Source organism: Vombatus ursinus, unplaced genomic scaffold (assembly GCF_900497805.2).
Source record: "Vombatus ursinus unplaced genomic scaffold, bare-nosed wombat genome assembly UNPS02014825.1, whole genome shotgun sequence".
Lineage (NCBI taxonomy): Eukaryota > Metazoa > Chordata > Mammalia > Diprotodontia > Vombatidae > Vombatus > Vombatus ursinus.
Genome location: NW_020954603.1, coordinates 9,276,849 through 9,293,956, shown reverse-complemented (window position 1 = coordinate 9,293,956; position 17,108 = coordinate 9,276,849). Strand labels below are relative to the sequence as shown.

The following is a 17,108-nucleotide window of genomic DNA, read 5'->3' as shown; positions in this document are numbered from 1 at the left end:
CTTTGGTGCCTCTCTACTGCCAACTAGAGGGATGAACTCCTAGTATTGGCATTTTCTGAGATTGTCCCTAGCCTACCTTTCCAGGCACATCAAAGTCCCCTTTACATAGTCACACTCTCAGGCCAAATTAGACCAATTCTTGTCTCCTCATTTTCATCCTGCCCTCCTCTACTGTACTTTGTTCATAATATCCCTCCATGCCTGGACTAGAATCTTCCCCTCCCACCACCCAATCCCTGTTGAAGCCTTTCCCTTCCTCCAAGGCCCAAATCAAGTACCATCTCCTCCAAGAAACATCTGAAATCCTCTACCCAGGGTGAAAGTGATGTCTCCCTCCTCAAATTTCTCACAGCTCTTCACCTGGCCCTCTCCTTTGCATCTGATTTATTCTCCCTTGTTTCAGTTATAGTTGTGCCTTATACTTTTTAAATCTTTTCATAAACAGTCTATTTTCTTTATCCTACAAGTGACTTTCTTTAAAATGAATAAGAGTATAATATTAATTTATTGTTTAGATGGCTCTGTGAAGACAGAAAATTGGAGCTAGGACATAATTTGTATAATAAAAATTATACAAATATAGCCTAGGCTTTAAATTAAATAAAAGTCTCTATCTAAATACCACTAATTTTGTTCAAGAACATAAGCATGAACCCTTGATCTTAGTTTTATTTTATTTTTTATGAAGCATACACCACAAATTGTTTTAAAATCATTACTAAAAGAGTTCTACATGGCAAACAGAAAATAAGAATTCACCTGAACCCCATTTTAAATATTGCTTTACCAAGATGTGAATTTGTGCATCACCTTGGAATGTTAGGCTTAAGCTATTAAGCTAAGTATGCCAATGGTATTAGCTATTTAGATGTACACTAAGAATAGAATACTCAGGCAATGCTCAGTTAGTAGTTTGGGCAGGGTTACCCAAGGTATCTGCTGTTCTCTAATAAAATATAAAAAGTTACACATGACAGTTGAACTTACCTTGTTCTTCTCATTTTCTAAAATGTCTAATACCTGAGCAATGTATCCTTCTTCTAAACACTTTTGGCCTGCTAACTGAAAGAGACCAAAATCTTCTTCTTTGAAGTCCTCCTCTTCTAGGATTTGCTTTAGAAACAACAGCAAAACCAGGCAAGTTAGCATTTATTTACACGTGTATATAATAAATTAAATCATTACTTGATTTTTTTTTTAGTCTTAATCTTCACATTGGTACAAATACACAGGCAGAACTAATAACTTTCCTAAATAGTATCCAAATAAACTATCTTAGAATCCAATGTACTAAAATTCAGAAATATTTAGGAAGCTGGAGAAGCAACATATGTGTGTTTTTATCTCCACTGCCCCACTCCCACCCCTGGGTATAGTGGGGGGAAAAAAAGCAACACTGCTCTAAGAGAAAACCTGAATGTCTTGCACTGCATACAAAGCGTTGTGTTGCACATACGAATGACAATGTGAATTCTTTTGTTCAAAGAAAATTACTTACACATCTGTTTATTATGGATTGAAGTTCTTCCACAGCCATTCCTGAGTTTTCAACTTTTCTTTCAGTTTTACTGTAGAGACCCACTAAAAATAAAATAATTGTTCATATTTATATAGCCTGCTTTAAGGTTTACAAAGGACTTCATATACATTATTTATTTGATTGCACAACAACTTGTGAGGTAGGTAGTACATTTATTATTATTTCCACTTTACAGGTCAGGAAACTGAGGTTATTGAAGGTTAAGTGATTTGACCACTGTCACATAGTTGAGGTAAGATGTGAACCCAGGAGATCTGACTCCAAATCAAGCATGACTCTATGCTCTACATCAGTGGTATCAAATTCAAATAGAAATGGATCCCTCCTGGCCACATTAGAAAACCACAAATTAACATTATTTATATTATATTGTATTTTTCTTCATTTTGTTAAACATTTCCCAATTACATTTTACTCTGGTTCAGCCTCACTCTAGAGTTTTGCAAGAAAGAGCCTCTGGCCCTGAGTCTGACACCTTAGCACTACATATACCACACTGCCTCCAGAAACACTGCAATTAACAGATGCAGATATTTTATTTTTACATTAAGGAGTAGTATATATAATCACACTTCTGCATTAAGTATTATTATGAAGAATCTAATAAATAATTTTAATAGTTTAATAAAAATCATCGCTGAACTTTAGCAGTCTCTCTATGGAAATATTAAAGATGATATTAAAGATTAAAGATACAGGGGTTGATATTTTAAAAAATGAACCTCTCCTGTATCCTCTAAGTTTTCTGGTTCCACATTTACATACTTATATGAATATTTTTTTCTGAGATGTCTCCACTTTCCAGAGGAAAGGGTAAGCATTTTGCAATGACTCACTCCAAACACTGAGAATTCCAGGTCTAATTCAGCACTCTGGTTCTCTGTCAGCGACCCCATACCAGGGTCTCCACACAGAACTTAAGAAGTGCTCGGGTCAAGAACAGAAAAAGTTTAAGAAACCCTGCTCTATACTTTATCATTCTTCTGTTCTTCTGTACTTCTAGAATTCCATTGGAGATTGCAGTATTCTAATGTCATAGGTATCAAAGCATCCTCACTTACAGGGTCATAGGCTTAGATGTGGAAGAGGCGCTAGAAATCACCTATGGCAACCTCATCATCCATCAGCACCAGGGTAACTCTGGAATTCTAAAACTACACCACTCAATCCAACAAGCATTCATTACGGAATTAAGGATGCTTAGACAATAAAACAAATAAACAAACAAAAAAGCAACTAGTGCCGGCCTTCAAAGAGCTTGTCCCTGTATTCTCTGCCCCATCACCCCATCCTTTGGCCTCAGGATCACCTATGCTGACTGCCAACTCCCTCCGTTTACAAAGCAGGAAACTGAGACCCGGAGAGCTTTAAGTAACTTCATCCCTTGCTGGGAAGGAGGAAAGTCGAAAAGGAAGGTTTTTAAAAGAAGATTCTCCTATTTGTGTGAAGTCAGTCATTCAATCAAGGATCACTGGGAACAGACGGAGACAAAAAGCAAGCTAACGAAGCTTCCTCCGCTGGGTGGGAGCCCGGACCCTGCTTGGCCTCGGGGCATCGTGACATTGATCCACACCTGAAACCGACACCCGGGAACCAAGTGCCTACTATGTACCGGGCCGGCGTTGGGGGAGGGGTCCGAAGAAAGAGCTGAACAGTCCTCGCCCTCCGGGGGCTTGCACCCCAAACCTCGAGCCGGGGGAGTGGGGGCCCTCGGAGACCGTCGTGGGCGACCCCTCTGATTTTACAGGTGGGAAAACTGAGGGGCAGAGCTTGAAATGACCTGCCCGGAGTCTCCCGCCCTCCCCGCCCTCTCCGATGGGGGCCCGGTGGCTTCAAGCCGCGTGCCTCGGATCCGGCCCCGTCCACCCCCTGGGCGCCCTCGGCTGGGCCGCGGCTTGCGCTGAGTCTGGGGACTCCCCAGCACAGGCCGCGGGCCCGGGGCTAAAGCCCTGCCCGGCGCTGTCCAGCGACCAAACCGCCGCAGCTGCGCCCTACCTGCCCGACACTCTCCAGCCAGCCTGGGCCTCCTCTCCGCCTCCGCCTGCCCTGGCTCCGCCTCGACCCCGCCCCCGGCCCCGCCCCACCCGGCGCGCGCGCGAGGAGGAAGCGGAGCAGCCAATGGCGGAAGCGCTGAGGCCCCGCCCGGATCCCGCCCCCATATCTGCAGAGCAACTCAGGCTGTGGAGAAGAGGAGGAGGAGGAGGAGGAGGCGGTGATGGAGGACGTCATGGAGGAGGAGCTGAGGCCCTGCCTCTGACCACGCCCCCATCCTTCCCCGCGTCTCACATCCCATGGCGTGGGGAGGAGGTGGAGCCCTCGTGAGACAGTCAATGGTTGAGGAGCTGAGGTCCCGCCCTGACCCCGCCCCCTGACCTCCCAGGTCCCGACTCTAGCGGGGGAGAAGGAGGAGCCGGTGATGGCGTCATGGCCGACGAGCTGAGGCCCCGCCCCTGACGCACGTCCCAGGCGGCTCTGGGAGAAGGAGGAGGAGCCAGGGGCGGGGCGGGGACGGGGACGTTATGGCGGACGAGCCGAGGCCCCGCCCACACACATCCCAGGTGGCTCTGGGAGAAGGTGGAGGAACTGCTGAGGCCCTCATGGAGGACGAGCTGAGGCCCCGGGCTCGCGGCGGCCCCCGGAGCAGGAGCTCCCGAGCCGCTCGCAAAGGCGCAGGTAAGAGCTGGTGCCCAGGGACGCGTCACGTCACGCCGCCCGCGCCGCGGTAGAGGGTCCTGCCCCTCGTGGGGGGTGGGGCTAGTCAAGTTCCCGCGGGCCGCCCACCTGTCCCCCTTGGAGGATGGGAACTCCCCTTTAAGCATGGGCACCACTTTGGAAAGAGGAACCCCGTTGGAGGATGGGGATCCCCATTAGAGAGAGAGGCACCCCCTTAGAAAATGGGGACCCCTCTTAGAGAGAGAGGAACCCCCTTAAAGTATGGGGAACCCCCTTAGAGGATAAGGGACCCTCCTAAAGAGAGGAACCCCCTAGAGTGGGGACCCCTCTTAGAGAGAAAGAGGAACCCCCTTAAAGTATGGGGGACCCCTCTTAGAGAGAGAGGAACCCCCTTAAAGTATGGGGAACCCCCTTAGAGGATAAGGGACCCTCCTTAGAGAGAGGAACCCCTTTAGAGAATGGGGACCCCCTTAGAGCATGGGCAACACCTTAGAGATTGGGGTTCCCCCTTGGAGAGTGGAAACTCCCCTTTAAGCATGGGCACCACCTTGGAGAGAGGAACTCTGTTAGAGGATGGAAACCCCTCCCTTAGAGGATAAGGGACCCTTCTTAGAGAGAGGAACCCCCTTAGAGCATGGGCACCCCCTTAGGGTTTGGGGTCCCCACTTGGAGGAGGGGGACCCCATTCTTAGAGAGAGTAACCTCTCTCTTAGAGGATGGAGACCCTTATTAGAGAGAGAACTCTGCTTTAAAGAATGGGGATCCTCCCACCGCCGTAGAGGACTGCGCAGGTTTGGAAAGACAGCCCAGCCCATCCTCCTGTAGAGAAAACTACCCCCCACCCCGTAAAGCACCAGGCAGTTTCCCAGAGAGGACACCCCCCACCCGTTAGAGAGAGGAAACCCTCCTCTCTCTTAGAGATCTGTACAGTTACCCAAAAGCAGTTCAGCCTCTTCCTGCCCTCGGAGAGGATAGAGAGTTTCCTCCAGCCCTTGGAGGATGCTAGAGGAATGGACATTTCCCAAGGTAATCCAGACCATTTCTCCCCTTAGAACATTCGCTCTCTAAGAGTGACATCCCCATTTTAGAGGATTCTTGTTATTTGCCAAAGAAAATCTAGCCTTTAGAAGATTGTCTATGCTAACATAGGCAGGTTCCCCCCGTCCCCTTTGAGAAGCTGTCTGAGGAATACCATGTCTGCTACTCTCCTGCCTTCCCTAGTCTGGGAGATTGTAGGATCATAGATCTAGTTCTGGAAGGGCCTCGGAGGCTCAGAGTCTGTTTATAGATGAGAAAACTGAGGCCCAAGTCAGCTCATGGACTTGCCCGAGGTCACAGTAGTAAGTTCTTTCCACCATCCAGGACCCTATAGAGAGGGGCCTTTGAGGCTAGGAGAATTGGGTGAGAATGGGGTCTGTGGGCCGTCCTGTATGGGAGTGCAAGAGTGATGTGGCCCTAAAGAGTTTTGTGCCCTTTCTCCCTCCTAGGACCTCTACTTCCACTTCTTCCTAACGGCATTGCTAAGTGGGGAGGTTTTGGGGGAGGATGAGAATACTGTTTGCTTCAAAAGTGATTTAATTTCCAAGCAACCTATTAGTTGTGTAAGGGTGGGGGGAGGGGGAAAGGGTGGGGGTGGTCTCTGTGTCCTGCCCAGGGAGTTGAACAGACACAGATCAGCTGTTGGCCCTGGATAGGGGCAGCTGGTGGCCTGGGGATAGAGCTCTTCACCTGGAGTCAGGATGACCTGAGTGACCCTGAAAGGGAACCAGGGAGGGGGAGGTAAGGGGCCTCCACTGACCCGTTCTTGTGAATAGGAAGGAAATGATGGGCAAGGGCCTTTGTTCATTTTTTTTTTTAAGATGGTTGAGGATTTGGATTAACCAACTGCCCTTGTGGCCTAGGCGAATTTGGCTAGATTGAGCTATTAGTTATACACACCTAGATGTGAATCACTTTAACCACAGTCATTTAACACTCGATTGTGATCTGTCCATTTGGGGAATTTGTCGTGGTACTGTTTTTAGTGAAAAAGAGAGTGGGATGGTGATAGAGAATCCTGGATAGCTTGTGGTAGGGGGCCAAACCAAGGGGGAGATGAGTAGGGCTTTGAATATCCCGTGGCAGCCTGAGGTCATTGAGAGATTATCTTTGAAGTTCCTGGTTCAGATTTGGGGAGGCAGAGGTAACTTTAGAGACTGCCCATTCCAATTTCTCCAGAAAGGTCAGAGTTAGAGAAGGCAGAGCTCATTGTGGGCTTGAACAACAACAGCAACAACAATAGCATTTATATAGCACTTTACAAATGTTAACAGCGATGGTGGGGTGAGTAGGTGTTCATAGGGTGCTTTCATTATTATCCGCATTTTACAGATAAGGAAAGTGAGGCAGACAGGGTTAAGTGACTTGCCCAGGGTCACACTGCAAGGCGGTATCTGAGTTCCGTTTTGAACTCAGTTCTTCCTAACTGCAGGCCAAGAAAGTCTTCATGGAAGAGATAGGACTTTTATTAGGCCTTAAAGGATAGTTGTGCCTTAGGTGGAAGGAAAGGCATATTCAGGCAGTGAAAACAGCATTGGAGAGTAAGAAAACATCTAACAGGAGTGAGGTGTTCCTGTGGAGCAGCAGAAGAATGAAGATAGATGTTTACAGAGTTGAAGGAGGTCTGAAAGGCCAGAATCTGTTCTCTCCTTTGCTTAAAGACCTCTAGTGTGGGAGGACACTCCTCCCAAGGCAGCCCATTCTTCTTCCGGATATCTCTGAGTGCTAGGACACTTTTCCTTATGTCGAGCCTAAATATTCCTTTCTGCACTTTTCTGTTGCAATGGGTTCTCTTACCCTGCCTCTCTAATGGCCAAGCAAAGCTAATCCCTCTTCCGAGTGAAACAGAAATCATTGACCCTCGAGTTCTGTTCTCTAGGCTGGATGTCCTTCCTTCTTCAGCTTATCTTCCTATGGCACCATCTTGACGCTTCCATTTCTGAAACTATAGTCCTTGTTTCCTCCTTCAGGTGCTTTTCACCTCTGTATCTGTAACACAGTGGCCTTGTACATGAGGAATCCTGTTGAGCCTTCAGGTCCCTAAATCCTTTATATATATATATATATACACACACACACACATATATATATGTACACACACACACACATATATATATACACATATATACTTATTTTTAGACAACTATCTAGCTACCCTATTTATTTATTTATTTATGTACTTATTTTTAGACAACTATCTAGCTACCCTACTGCAACTGGTGAAGTTTTTTTGTTTTTGTTTTTTTTTGTGAGGCAATTGGGGTTAATTGACTTGCCCAGAGTCACACAACTAGTGAGTGTTATGTGTGAGGTCACGTGTGAACTCAGGTCCTCCCGATTTTAGGGCAGATGTTATATCCACTGCACCACCTAGCTGCCCTTGAAGTTGGGTTTTTTGAATCCCAGTGTAGACTATACCTCTGTGATATCGTCCCCTCTAATAGTGTACATTCCAATCCATCCATGACAAGCTCTCTCATCCTTTTGGCCTTGTTTTCCTGTAAATACTCCTTGAGGTATCCACCTAAATTTAAATTCAGTCATGTTTATTAACTGTCCGTGGCTATGCATCGGTCACTGTTGGGGAGGAAGACAAAGACAAAATCAAAATGATCCCTCTTTTCCCCGTTCTTGTGTTCTACTGGAAGAATGATGGAGCCCTCCTTTTTCCACATCCCTGGACGTTATATGGCAAAACTCTTCAGGCCACAATCTTGAGACCTGAACTAGATTAAAATGTAATTGAGAAATGTTTAACAAGATAAAAAAACCATACAGCATAGATAATGTTAATTTGTGGTTTTCTAAGTCAATATTTGACAGGTGGGATCTGTTTCTCTTTTAGTTTGACACCACTGGTGTTTGGGAACCACTCGAACACCAAAGACTATGCTTAGATTATCCCTATTTCAGGGAAGTGGTTATTGTATTAAAAACTTTGCTTTTTCCCTCCCTTTACGCTAAAACCTTCCTGCCCATTTACCTAGGAATGATGTTACCCAGTGTTTTCCTTTTGGTAGATTTTTTTTTTTGGTTCTGTGTCTTAAATATGAAATTATGTGCCATGAAGGAGATATGGAAAAGAAGGAAAGAAGATAGTTGGACTTGCTTTATTTGGTCAGGGCTCTGCCTAAGGTGCTGTTGACATCCACTTGACCCTTATACAGTATCTTTTTATTCCCCCCACAGGTAGTAAAGAAACAAGTGCTTTGAAAAGTGAAGAGGCTTCTAGAAGGTATGGCAATTACTAACCGGCTTTTGTTTGTCTATTTTTCCTCTCACGGAACATTAGTTACTATTATGATGGATCACTATTATACTTGAATTGTGTGTTGTGACTGTGGTGAGAATTTCTTAAAGGAATAAGTTTGTGTTTGAGAGTTGCTGTTCTCTGTACCTGAAGGCTTAGTCTCTGAAAATCACACCCAGCTCTGCCACCTGCTTGAGTACCTGTTCAAACAATTTCAGTGCTCACTCTTTGTAAGATATGGGGGAGCCAAAGACAAAATGAAAAACCCTCCCTGATCTCCAGGAGTTTTTGTTCTACGTGGTGGGGGTGGGGGTGGAGACACACAACATGGCTATAGGTAAGTATCTACATCAGAATTTAAGGAGGGAGAGGGCACAGGAAAAATGGGACAAGAGGTGAAGAGAGATGGCATCACTGCATTCCAGGCGTGGAGACAGCTTGACAAAGACTTGGAGGCAGGAATTAGAACCCTAAGTTATAGGAGGGGGGATAGGCCAATTTGCCTGTAACGTAGTACATAATAAAGCAAGCAAATGGGAAACAAACCTCAAAATGTAATCTAGAACCCAGGGGGTTCAAGAAGAAATAGAGCTGAGAAAAGACCATGAAATGTAGCAGTTTAAGAGATTGTTGAGAGCAGTTTCAGTTGAATGATGATATTGGAAGCCATGTTGCCGCGAGTTGAAGTGTGTGGGAAGAGAGGAGTGAGAGGCAGTGAAAGTACCTAGCTTTTAGGAGGAAGGATTGAAGGTGACTGAAGGCCAATAAGCCCAAGGGAAGGGGCTTCCTGTCCTCCACAGTCCAACCCAACTGTCCATCTTGCTGGCCCCATGCCCCGATCTGTCTCTCGTCTCAGTGCCTGGAAGGCATTGCCCCCTCCTTACTTCCAATTTCTGGAAGTCTTCTTTCCTTTAGAGCTCAGCCCAGGCACCACCTTGTCAGCGTGCCTTTCCTGAACCCTCCCACTGCCTAATGCTCCCCCCCCCAACCCTCACCCCCAAATTGCATCAACTTTTTGAAACTTCACCTAAATGAATGTTTGTTTTGCAGACAAGAAAGATCTTCTCTTTCTAGTGTTTTCCTAAGGTCTGGCTCCCTCTGAGCTGAAAAGCCTTCATATTCCGAGACATTGAGGGGAGGATAAGAGAGATTCAGCCCTTTGATCTCAAAAAGCTCTCGAGCTCTTACTGCTTTCCTTTTTGTGGTGTGTGCTGCAACTGCTTTTAAGTTCTCCCAGGCTTTATACACAGGCCATTAATTGAATGGTCCCATATATTTATATTTGCTTTTTTTACTGGAAGATGTGGATTTTATGGCAAAATGGGAAGGTCTGTTGCTGACCTAATTAGTGAGAAAACAATTGGTAAGAGTGACGATTATAAATATAACGGCCTTTTTATCTTTTTTAAACATTGTAGGAAAGCTGCACTGGAGGTAGCTATTAAAAAGAAAATCGAATATGAGAGGAAAGCCTTGCATATTGTTGAACAGCTTTTGGAAGAAGACATTACAGAAGAATCCCTTGTGGAATCTGTAGGTGTTTGCAAATTTTGAAGTTTGTGGTCCAAGACCTTTAAATATTTGTACTTAAAGTGTTGTGGCATGATAGTTGTCAGAGTGCCTGGGTGAACACTCGTAATCACGTAAATGCTGTCAGTAATTCTGCAGTGTGTGCAGGTGAAAAGCTCGGGGCTCAGTGTTCTTCTCACAGGGAAAGCATAGAACTTTCCCCCTAGTTCTTTCAGGTGGAAGACACTTTGTAAAATGAAAGCGGTGCATTTCTCACCTGCTTAGCAGGAACTAACTCCCTTAAGTATGCTTCTGCTGACTTGGGGTCAGTATATTTTAATATGCCCCCTCGTCTCCCTGATATTTTCTCATTCCCCAATTCATTCTCTGGCCCCATAAATGCCTCATATATATTTAATTCAACCCAGGGCCCTCAGTTGAGGTGTTTCCTTTTATTCCCCACCCCTTCTCCCAGCCTATTGTCTTAAAGAGAACTTGGCAGACACATGGGGAAGGATGTGGGGAAAAGTCATAGATTTCTGTGCAAAAAAAGAGTTTGTTTTCTGTATATTTTTGCAAGTTGTAAGAAAGCCCGTGAGTATATTCTCAGTCCAGTCCTGGTAAAGACTCCGTGGCTCCTTTTTTTTCCGCAGGGGAAGCAGATCACATCTGCACATTACAAGGATGTCGTGGAAGAACGCTTCATCATCCATCTCTGTGGTTACCCGTTATGTCACAACAAGCTGGGAAACGTAAGGCGTTGTTGATTATTAGATGCGCTGACTATGTTAAGGCTTTGCTTTTGTAACAAGGGAGTTTGAAGCAAGTGAAGTGGTTACTATAGCTTAGTCAGTGTTATTTTATTCTATTTTTAGGTACCAAAACAGAAGTATAGGATTTCTACCAAAACAAATAAAGTCTATGATATAACTGAAAGAAAGGTAAGCCTTAAGGACTATTTTCAACAGCCTTAAATACCTGCTTGTGGTGGTTTTAAAGATCATTTCATGTATAAGTATAAATTTAGAATTTTGAACATGGAACACCTTACCTTGTACTTGAGAAAGGAGGAAGCAGACAAAAGAAAATCCCATTATTTTAAAAATTATAATTTAAAAAATTCTAGATCACGTAACTTAAAATTTTTTTCCTAAATCATTGTAAATATCATTCTTTTTGGACTTATATTTCACATACATAAGTAAAGCAAGGAAATGCTTTTAAAAAAACATTTTTAAACTAACAGCTCCTTCCCCTCAATTTGAAAGTCACTTAAATTCCTGGACTATTGCAGTAGCCTGCTGTGGGCCTGCCTGCCTCAAGTCTCTCCCCGCTCCAGTCTGTCCTCCATTCAGCCACTAAAGTGATTTGCCTAAATCCTAGGTCCAGTTATGTCACCTCTCTACTCAATAACCTCCAGTGGCTTTCTCTTGCCTCCGGGATGAAATATAAAATCCTCTGTTTAGTGTTCAAAGCCCTTCATAACCTACCCTTCACCACCCCCTGCCCCCCTCTCACCCCAGTTTCAAAATCTCTGTATAGCTTACTCCCACCACATACTCTTTAATCCCGTGACACTGAACTCCTGGCTGTTCCACAAATAAAACACTCCATCTTCTGATTCCAAGATCATACTCACTGGCTCTCCCTGTGACTGGTAGGCTCTCCCTCCTCATCTTTGTCTACTGGCTTTCCTGGCTTTCTTTAAGTCCCACCTACTTTCTACAAGAAGTCTTCCCCAACCCCTCTTCACTCCGTTGCCTTCCTTCTATTAAAGATTCCCTATTGCTCCTGTACAGAGCCTGCTTTGTATAGATTGTTTGCTTGTTGTCCCCCTCATTAGAGTGTAAGCACATTGAGGGCATCCTTTTTGTATCTCCAGAGCTTAGCCAAGTGCCTGGCACATAGTAGGTGCTTAATAAATGTTTATTGGTTTTTTGATTGAAAGAAAAGTTAAGCAAATTTAAAATTAAAATGCAAAAAATGTTTTTTAATACTTTTCTTATCTTCAGTTTTTCTGCAGCAATTTTTGTTATCGAGCATCTAAGTACTTTGAAGCTCAGATTTCCAAAAGTCCGTTGTGGGTTCGAGAAGAGGAAAGGTAATTAAACCATAATTTAAAAGCATTTCTTCTGTTTTCTTTAGGGGAATATTGGAGAGCTGGCAAATACTTTATCTGAAAGCTTTTTAATATAAGAAACACAGGAAAACCATTTAATTTTTAATTGGTTAATTAGAATTAACCTCTAACCAAAATTAATTTTTATTAACCAGTTAGAAAGTTAAGTTTCTAGTTAACTAAAGACGTTATGATCAGGAAGTGAAATGTTAGCTTTTAACCATTACTGGGCTGAACATGCGTCTCTCACCCCTAAAGCTCTGTTTGGTCACTGCTGATATTTGTGCAGGCTCCTACTTGTACTTCACTGCTTTAGCTTTCCATTTGGTTTTAAACTGCCTCTCTAAGTGTGTTTCCTGGACCTGCTTGTTTAGGTTGAACGCTGCTCATGTGATGGGGCTTGTCACTGAATGGGGACGACCTGGCTTCTGATCATAAGACTTGTGTTCTCTGTTACAACCTTGCTATGGAATTTTGAGGGAAGCCACTTAGTTTTTCTTCAGCTTTGTCTCAAATGTCAGAAATTTCCATGTGGTCTTTCTGTTCTATAATTGAATAAGTTGTTGTCCTAAGTACTTACAATTTACTGAAGAAGTTGTTAACTATATTAGCCCAGGCCAATTCTGTCTATGGGCAAAGCAGTGGGAATAAATCCACAAGAGGAATGAAGCTGTCCTTGCCCCCAAGGAGCCTTGTTCTTCTTGGGGCTACAAGATGTACCCAGGAGGGGGAGAGAGCCCTAACCATGGGGGAACTGAGGGTGGTGGTAACTTCACAGAGGAGCCGAACCTCAAAGAGAGGTCACTGATGGGAGGGGGACCACGAAGCTGGCCTGGCCTACACACCACACACACACACACACACACACACACACACACACACACACGTGAGGACACGAAAGGGAGTGATAGTAAATGAGGCTGGTGAGAGGGAGGCGGAAGCCACGCTGTGGAAGGGCTTAAAGCTAGACCAAAGAATGTGTATGTTATCCTAGAGGCAGAGGGAGCCCCTTGAAGCCTTCAGAGCAGGGCAGTAAGATCACACCATTTTCATAGAATTTGTAGACATAAGTCCGGGTCGTTCTACCCATCCCTGACAGACAGGCAGATGCCCAGCCTATACGTGAAGACCCACAGCCTCCCAAGACGTCCCCCTTGAGGGCAGCTCTCATTGCTAGGGAGTCTTCCTTGGCAGAGGCCTAAAGCAGCCTCTGCAGTTTCCCCCATTGCCCTGGTTTGGCCCTCCACTGCCAGACAGAGCAAGGCTATTCCCTCTTCAACACAATCCCTCCAGAGAGTTATCTAGCCCCACCTGAGTTTTCTCTCCTCCAGGTTCAACCTGGAGTTTATTCAGTCCATCCTCATTACCCTTCTCTTGGCCCTTCACAGTGTCCTTTCTAAAGTGTGGCACCCAGCACAGAACCAGGCCACGCCCACCCACCCCCAGCAGAGAGGGCCTGCTCCCTCCTCCCTCTGGGTGGGGGGCTTGGCCTCTTTTCCTGCAGTCCAGCAGTTGAGGCTTCCTTCAGCTGCCATATCCCACCCTGGATTCGTGGGATCTTTCAAAGATCAACGACTAGTCTTCCTGTGACTTAGGAAGATTGTTTGGCAGCTGTTTGGAGGATGGATTAGAAAAGGAGAAAGATTGGGAGGAGGGGACAGATGAGCAAGCTTGGGCATGTGTTTGATGAAGGGTGGGATTAGGGCAGGCCAGCCTAGAGGTCGTGAGAGGGCAGAGAAGTGGCCAGATTGGGCTGCTGATTAGTGTGGGGATGGGGAGGGGCTAACACAGGTGAAAGACTCATCTCACCTGAGCTTTACAGCCTTCCTCTGAGGAAGGCAGTAGGTGAGCCTCACTTCACAGAAGCAGAAAATGAGCATCAGAGGAAGCCTGTTCATGTTCACACAGCTGGTGACTCCGGCTTTCCTGACATCACTCTCCACTCTCTCTACCAGGCTGCTTCTCCTCGTTGGTATGGCTGGGTGTCAGGGAGGAGAATGGCACCCTCAGTAAAAATAAGGATGTCTGCAGGAGAGGCAGATTGAAGGTGTAAGAAGTTGAGTTCTGCTGTGGTCATGTTGAGTTGGGGATGCTTACAGGGCATAGGGGTGGGGGGAGATGTCCAACAGGAAGTTAGCAGTGGGACTTGGGAATCATCTGCAGAGAGAGTGATGATCGAAATGGTGAGAACCAATGAGATCTCCAAATTAGAGAGCAGAAAGCAGACAGGAAATGGGGTGTGCTCTAGCACAGAAGGTTTGTGAGGGATGGGAGGCCCTCTGTGCTGAGAACTCCCAAATCTTTATCCAGTTTTTGGCTCCCTTCAGACCACCTTGCTTGGGTCACCAACTTCCTACTGGATGTTTCTAACTGGATGTCCTAAAGCCATCTTCAATTCAACATGTTCTGAATAAGACTCATCATATTTCCCCTGCAAGCCCAGCCCTATCTGATCTTCCCTTTTACTCATGAGGGAACCAACCATGCTTATCACTCAGGTGCACAGCGTCAGCCTCACCCGCAGCTCCTCCAATCAGGTGCCAGGTTATTTTGTTCCTAGCTCCACAACACTCCTGTCCCCTCCATTCCCTTTCCCCACTCAGACATCCTCATTCAGGTACAGAATCGGGAGTGTTTCAGCAAAACCTGAATTGGTCTCTGCCCTGGCCAGCTCACCAGGCACACCTTTCCCCTGGCTGCCCATTAACTTGGGTCACACCCACATAGAAGGGATGCATTTTCTCCTCACCAGTCCCATCTGGCTGACCTTGCAAGGTCACCTCAAGTGCTGTCTTTTACGCTTTTCCTGACTGTTCCAAGTGCTAGGGGCTTTCCCACCAAGTAATTACCTTGTTTTAAAAATATGCTTATGTGTCCCCTTGGATGAAATGTAACCTTGAGGATGAAGACTGTTTGATTTTTGTCTTTGAACCTGCCACAGTGCCTGGCACGTAGTAATGATGCAGTTTTGAGGCTAAGGAGAAATATGGTCTTGGAAGTGGGGTCCATTAGTGTTCAAGCACTCTGTCAGTAAGAGCTTAATGAATACTTCTTGGTCCATTTTCCAAGGCCACACAATTAGTAAGAGTGTAAATGGGATTTGAACCCAGATCATCTCTCTCCAAATCCAGGGATCTTTCTGCCGTGCCACACTAGTGGCCTGGGAGCAGTGAAGGATTTAGAACTATGAGAAGGAAAGGTGGGAAAGTGATGTTTGAGTGGGGGAAATGTCATGAGCAAGGGTGTGGAAGACAGTTTGGCGTGAACAGTCTATCCTCCTCCTTCGCTTGTAGGAATGTTCAGGTTCTCTCCGGACCCTCGAACAGTGCAGTAGGTATTTAATAGTGTTTTGTCAGGTTGAACTCTCCGACAGAGTCAGAAGACTTGCTCTCAGGCTGCCCACGGGGCAGACGTGTGCAGTTGCTATACACTGACTTAGTTTCGAAGTGCAGGGTGCTGGCAGTGAGTGCTGCCGGAGTCCAGGAAAGGAAAGATCATCGTCAGGGAGGTTTTCGTGAAGAAAGCTTAGGGATTGATCTTGAACGTGAAGAAGGGGAGAGATTGGCCTCACGTAGGTCAGGAGGGTGTCTGAGGTGGGGAGACTCAGGAACAAAGACAGAGTACTGTCAAGCATTCTCATGGTGTGGAGGGAGACCCTCCGTTCTTGTTGGGAGGATCTTTGTGCCAGACTTGTGTTCTCCTGGCCAAGCCTTTTAGTGTGACCTTTCAGCCCAGTGGGTCTGTGATCTTCTAATGGTTCATGTCTTTGCACACCGGCCTGGAGAACAGGGACCATGTCTGTAATAGCTCTGAAATCCACAAGAGGGCACTGGTTCTCCATATTTGTTTCTAAACCTTGTCACCTAATTCATTTCGCAGATTTCTTAAAAACCCTGGCAGTGTGCTAAATGTTGCACATTAAATGGAAGTGTTGCAGAAGGGAATGGAATTTTGAAGGGAGAAATCTTTATGATATGATACATTGTATAGAGAAAAACAGCAGGCAGTAAGCTTGTAGCCTGTAGGTCTCCCGAGCTTGACTGAACCTGTTTAAGAAGTTGAGAAACGTTTAACAAACAAACAAAAATACCATACAATATAGATAATGCTAATTTGTGGTTTTCCAACCCCTTTCTATTTGAGTTTGATACCACTAAGGTAAAGAGCTGACTAGCGTCTTTTAAGTAACAACTTCCAGAATTGGAGAGAATTTTTTAAAAAATCAGACCAGTATGGACATATTCTTCTTCCTCTTGTACTCAGGCCTTTCGTGTTGTTCCTGATCAATACTGTTTAAAAGTTTTTGTTGTTGATTGATGGTACCATAGTGTTATTTTTTTTGAACTATGTAAAGTAAAAAGTTAAACCCAAGTTAAGATGAAGCTTTAATTTAAAAAAACCACAGAGCTAATTAGATTTGCTACTGGGAATAAATAGTTTATGAAGGATGTACCCACTGTGAGAAAAAAACATTTTAGCAGTGAAGATTTTCTGGCTAAGGAAATAAGTTATTTACCAGAAACAATTAAAATGAAATTTTCTTTAAAAAAAAAAAAACAGAGTAAACTCATTTTTCTCGTGTGAGAGAAGACCAGCTCTCATTTCAGAATTAAGTGAAAGTCCACAGCTGAAAGCATTCGGGGCTTTCAGACCAGAAAGACTAAGACTAAAATTCTTTGCAGTAGAAATGACAGGATAAAAATGACTAACAGGGAGCTGGTGCCCGAGGTAAGAGGGGAGCACCTTTTGGGGGGGGTGGGAAGGAAACTTCTGTTACAAAAATTAATTTTCACTTGAGGAAAGCTACCAACAACGTTGCATTATGGTTTGGAAAATCAGGAGCTAAATTTCGGAAGGACAGCCAGGTGTTGGAAATGAGAGCATAATTAGAAAGATCAGCCACTGTGATGCAGTGGAAAGAGTGCTGCGTTTGTCTTTGGGAGACCTGAGTTCAAATCCTGCTTCACTTCCTTACCAGT

General features: G+C 45.1%; 2 protein-coding genes across 7 annotated transcripts in view; one reads left to right on the top strand and one right to left on the bottom strand.

Annotated features, from left to right (window-relative positions):
• The window catches only part of GLMN (glomulin, FKBP associated protein), a 44,841-nt gene extending 41,273 nt beyond the window's left edge, over positions 1-3,568 (bottom strand). For 2 of the 3 annotated variants that reach the window (XM_027838235.1, XM_027838237.1), the window contains exons 1-3: positions 3,536-3,568; positions 1,499-1,581; positions 988-1,113 (exon numbers count right to left, since the gene is read on the bottom strand). In XM_027838235.1, the coding sequence (XP_027694036.1) occupies positions 988-1,113; positions 1,499-1,537 (165 nt within the window). In that variant the 5' untranslated portion in view covers positions 1,538-1,581; positions 3,536-3,568. Of the gene's footprint in view, positions 1-987; positions 1,114-1,498; positions 1,582-3,113; positions 3,133-3,535 lie in introns of those variants that run through there. The other variant, XM_027838236.1, reaches the window with a different exon arrangement.
• Positions 3,569-4,118: 550 nt separating this feature from the next.
• The window catches only part of RPAP2 (RNA polymerase II associated protein 2), a 91,677-nt gene continuing 78,687 nt past the window's right edge, over positions 4,119-17,108 (top strand). For all 4 annotated transcript variants that reach the window (XM_027838040.1, XM_027838042.1, XM_027838038.1 and 1 more), the window contains exons 1-6: positions 4,119-4,213; positions 8,441-8,486; positions 9,920-10,034; positions 10,664-10,762; positions 10,886-10,951; positions 12,023-12,111. In XM_027838040.1, the coding sequence (XP_027693841.1) occupies positions 4,138-4,213; positions 8,441-8,486; positions 9,920-10,034; positions 10,664-10,762; positions 10,886-10,951; positions 12,023-12,111 (491 nt within the window). In that variant the 5' untranslated portion in view covers positions 4,119-4,137. The remainder of the gene's footprint in view (positions 4,214-8,440; positions 8,487-9,919; positions 10,035-10,663; positions 10,763-10,885; positions 10,952-12,022; positions 12,112-17,108) is intronic.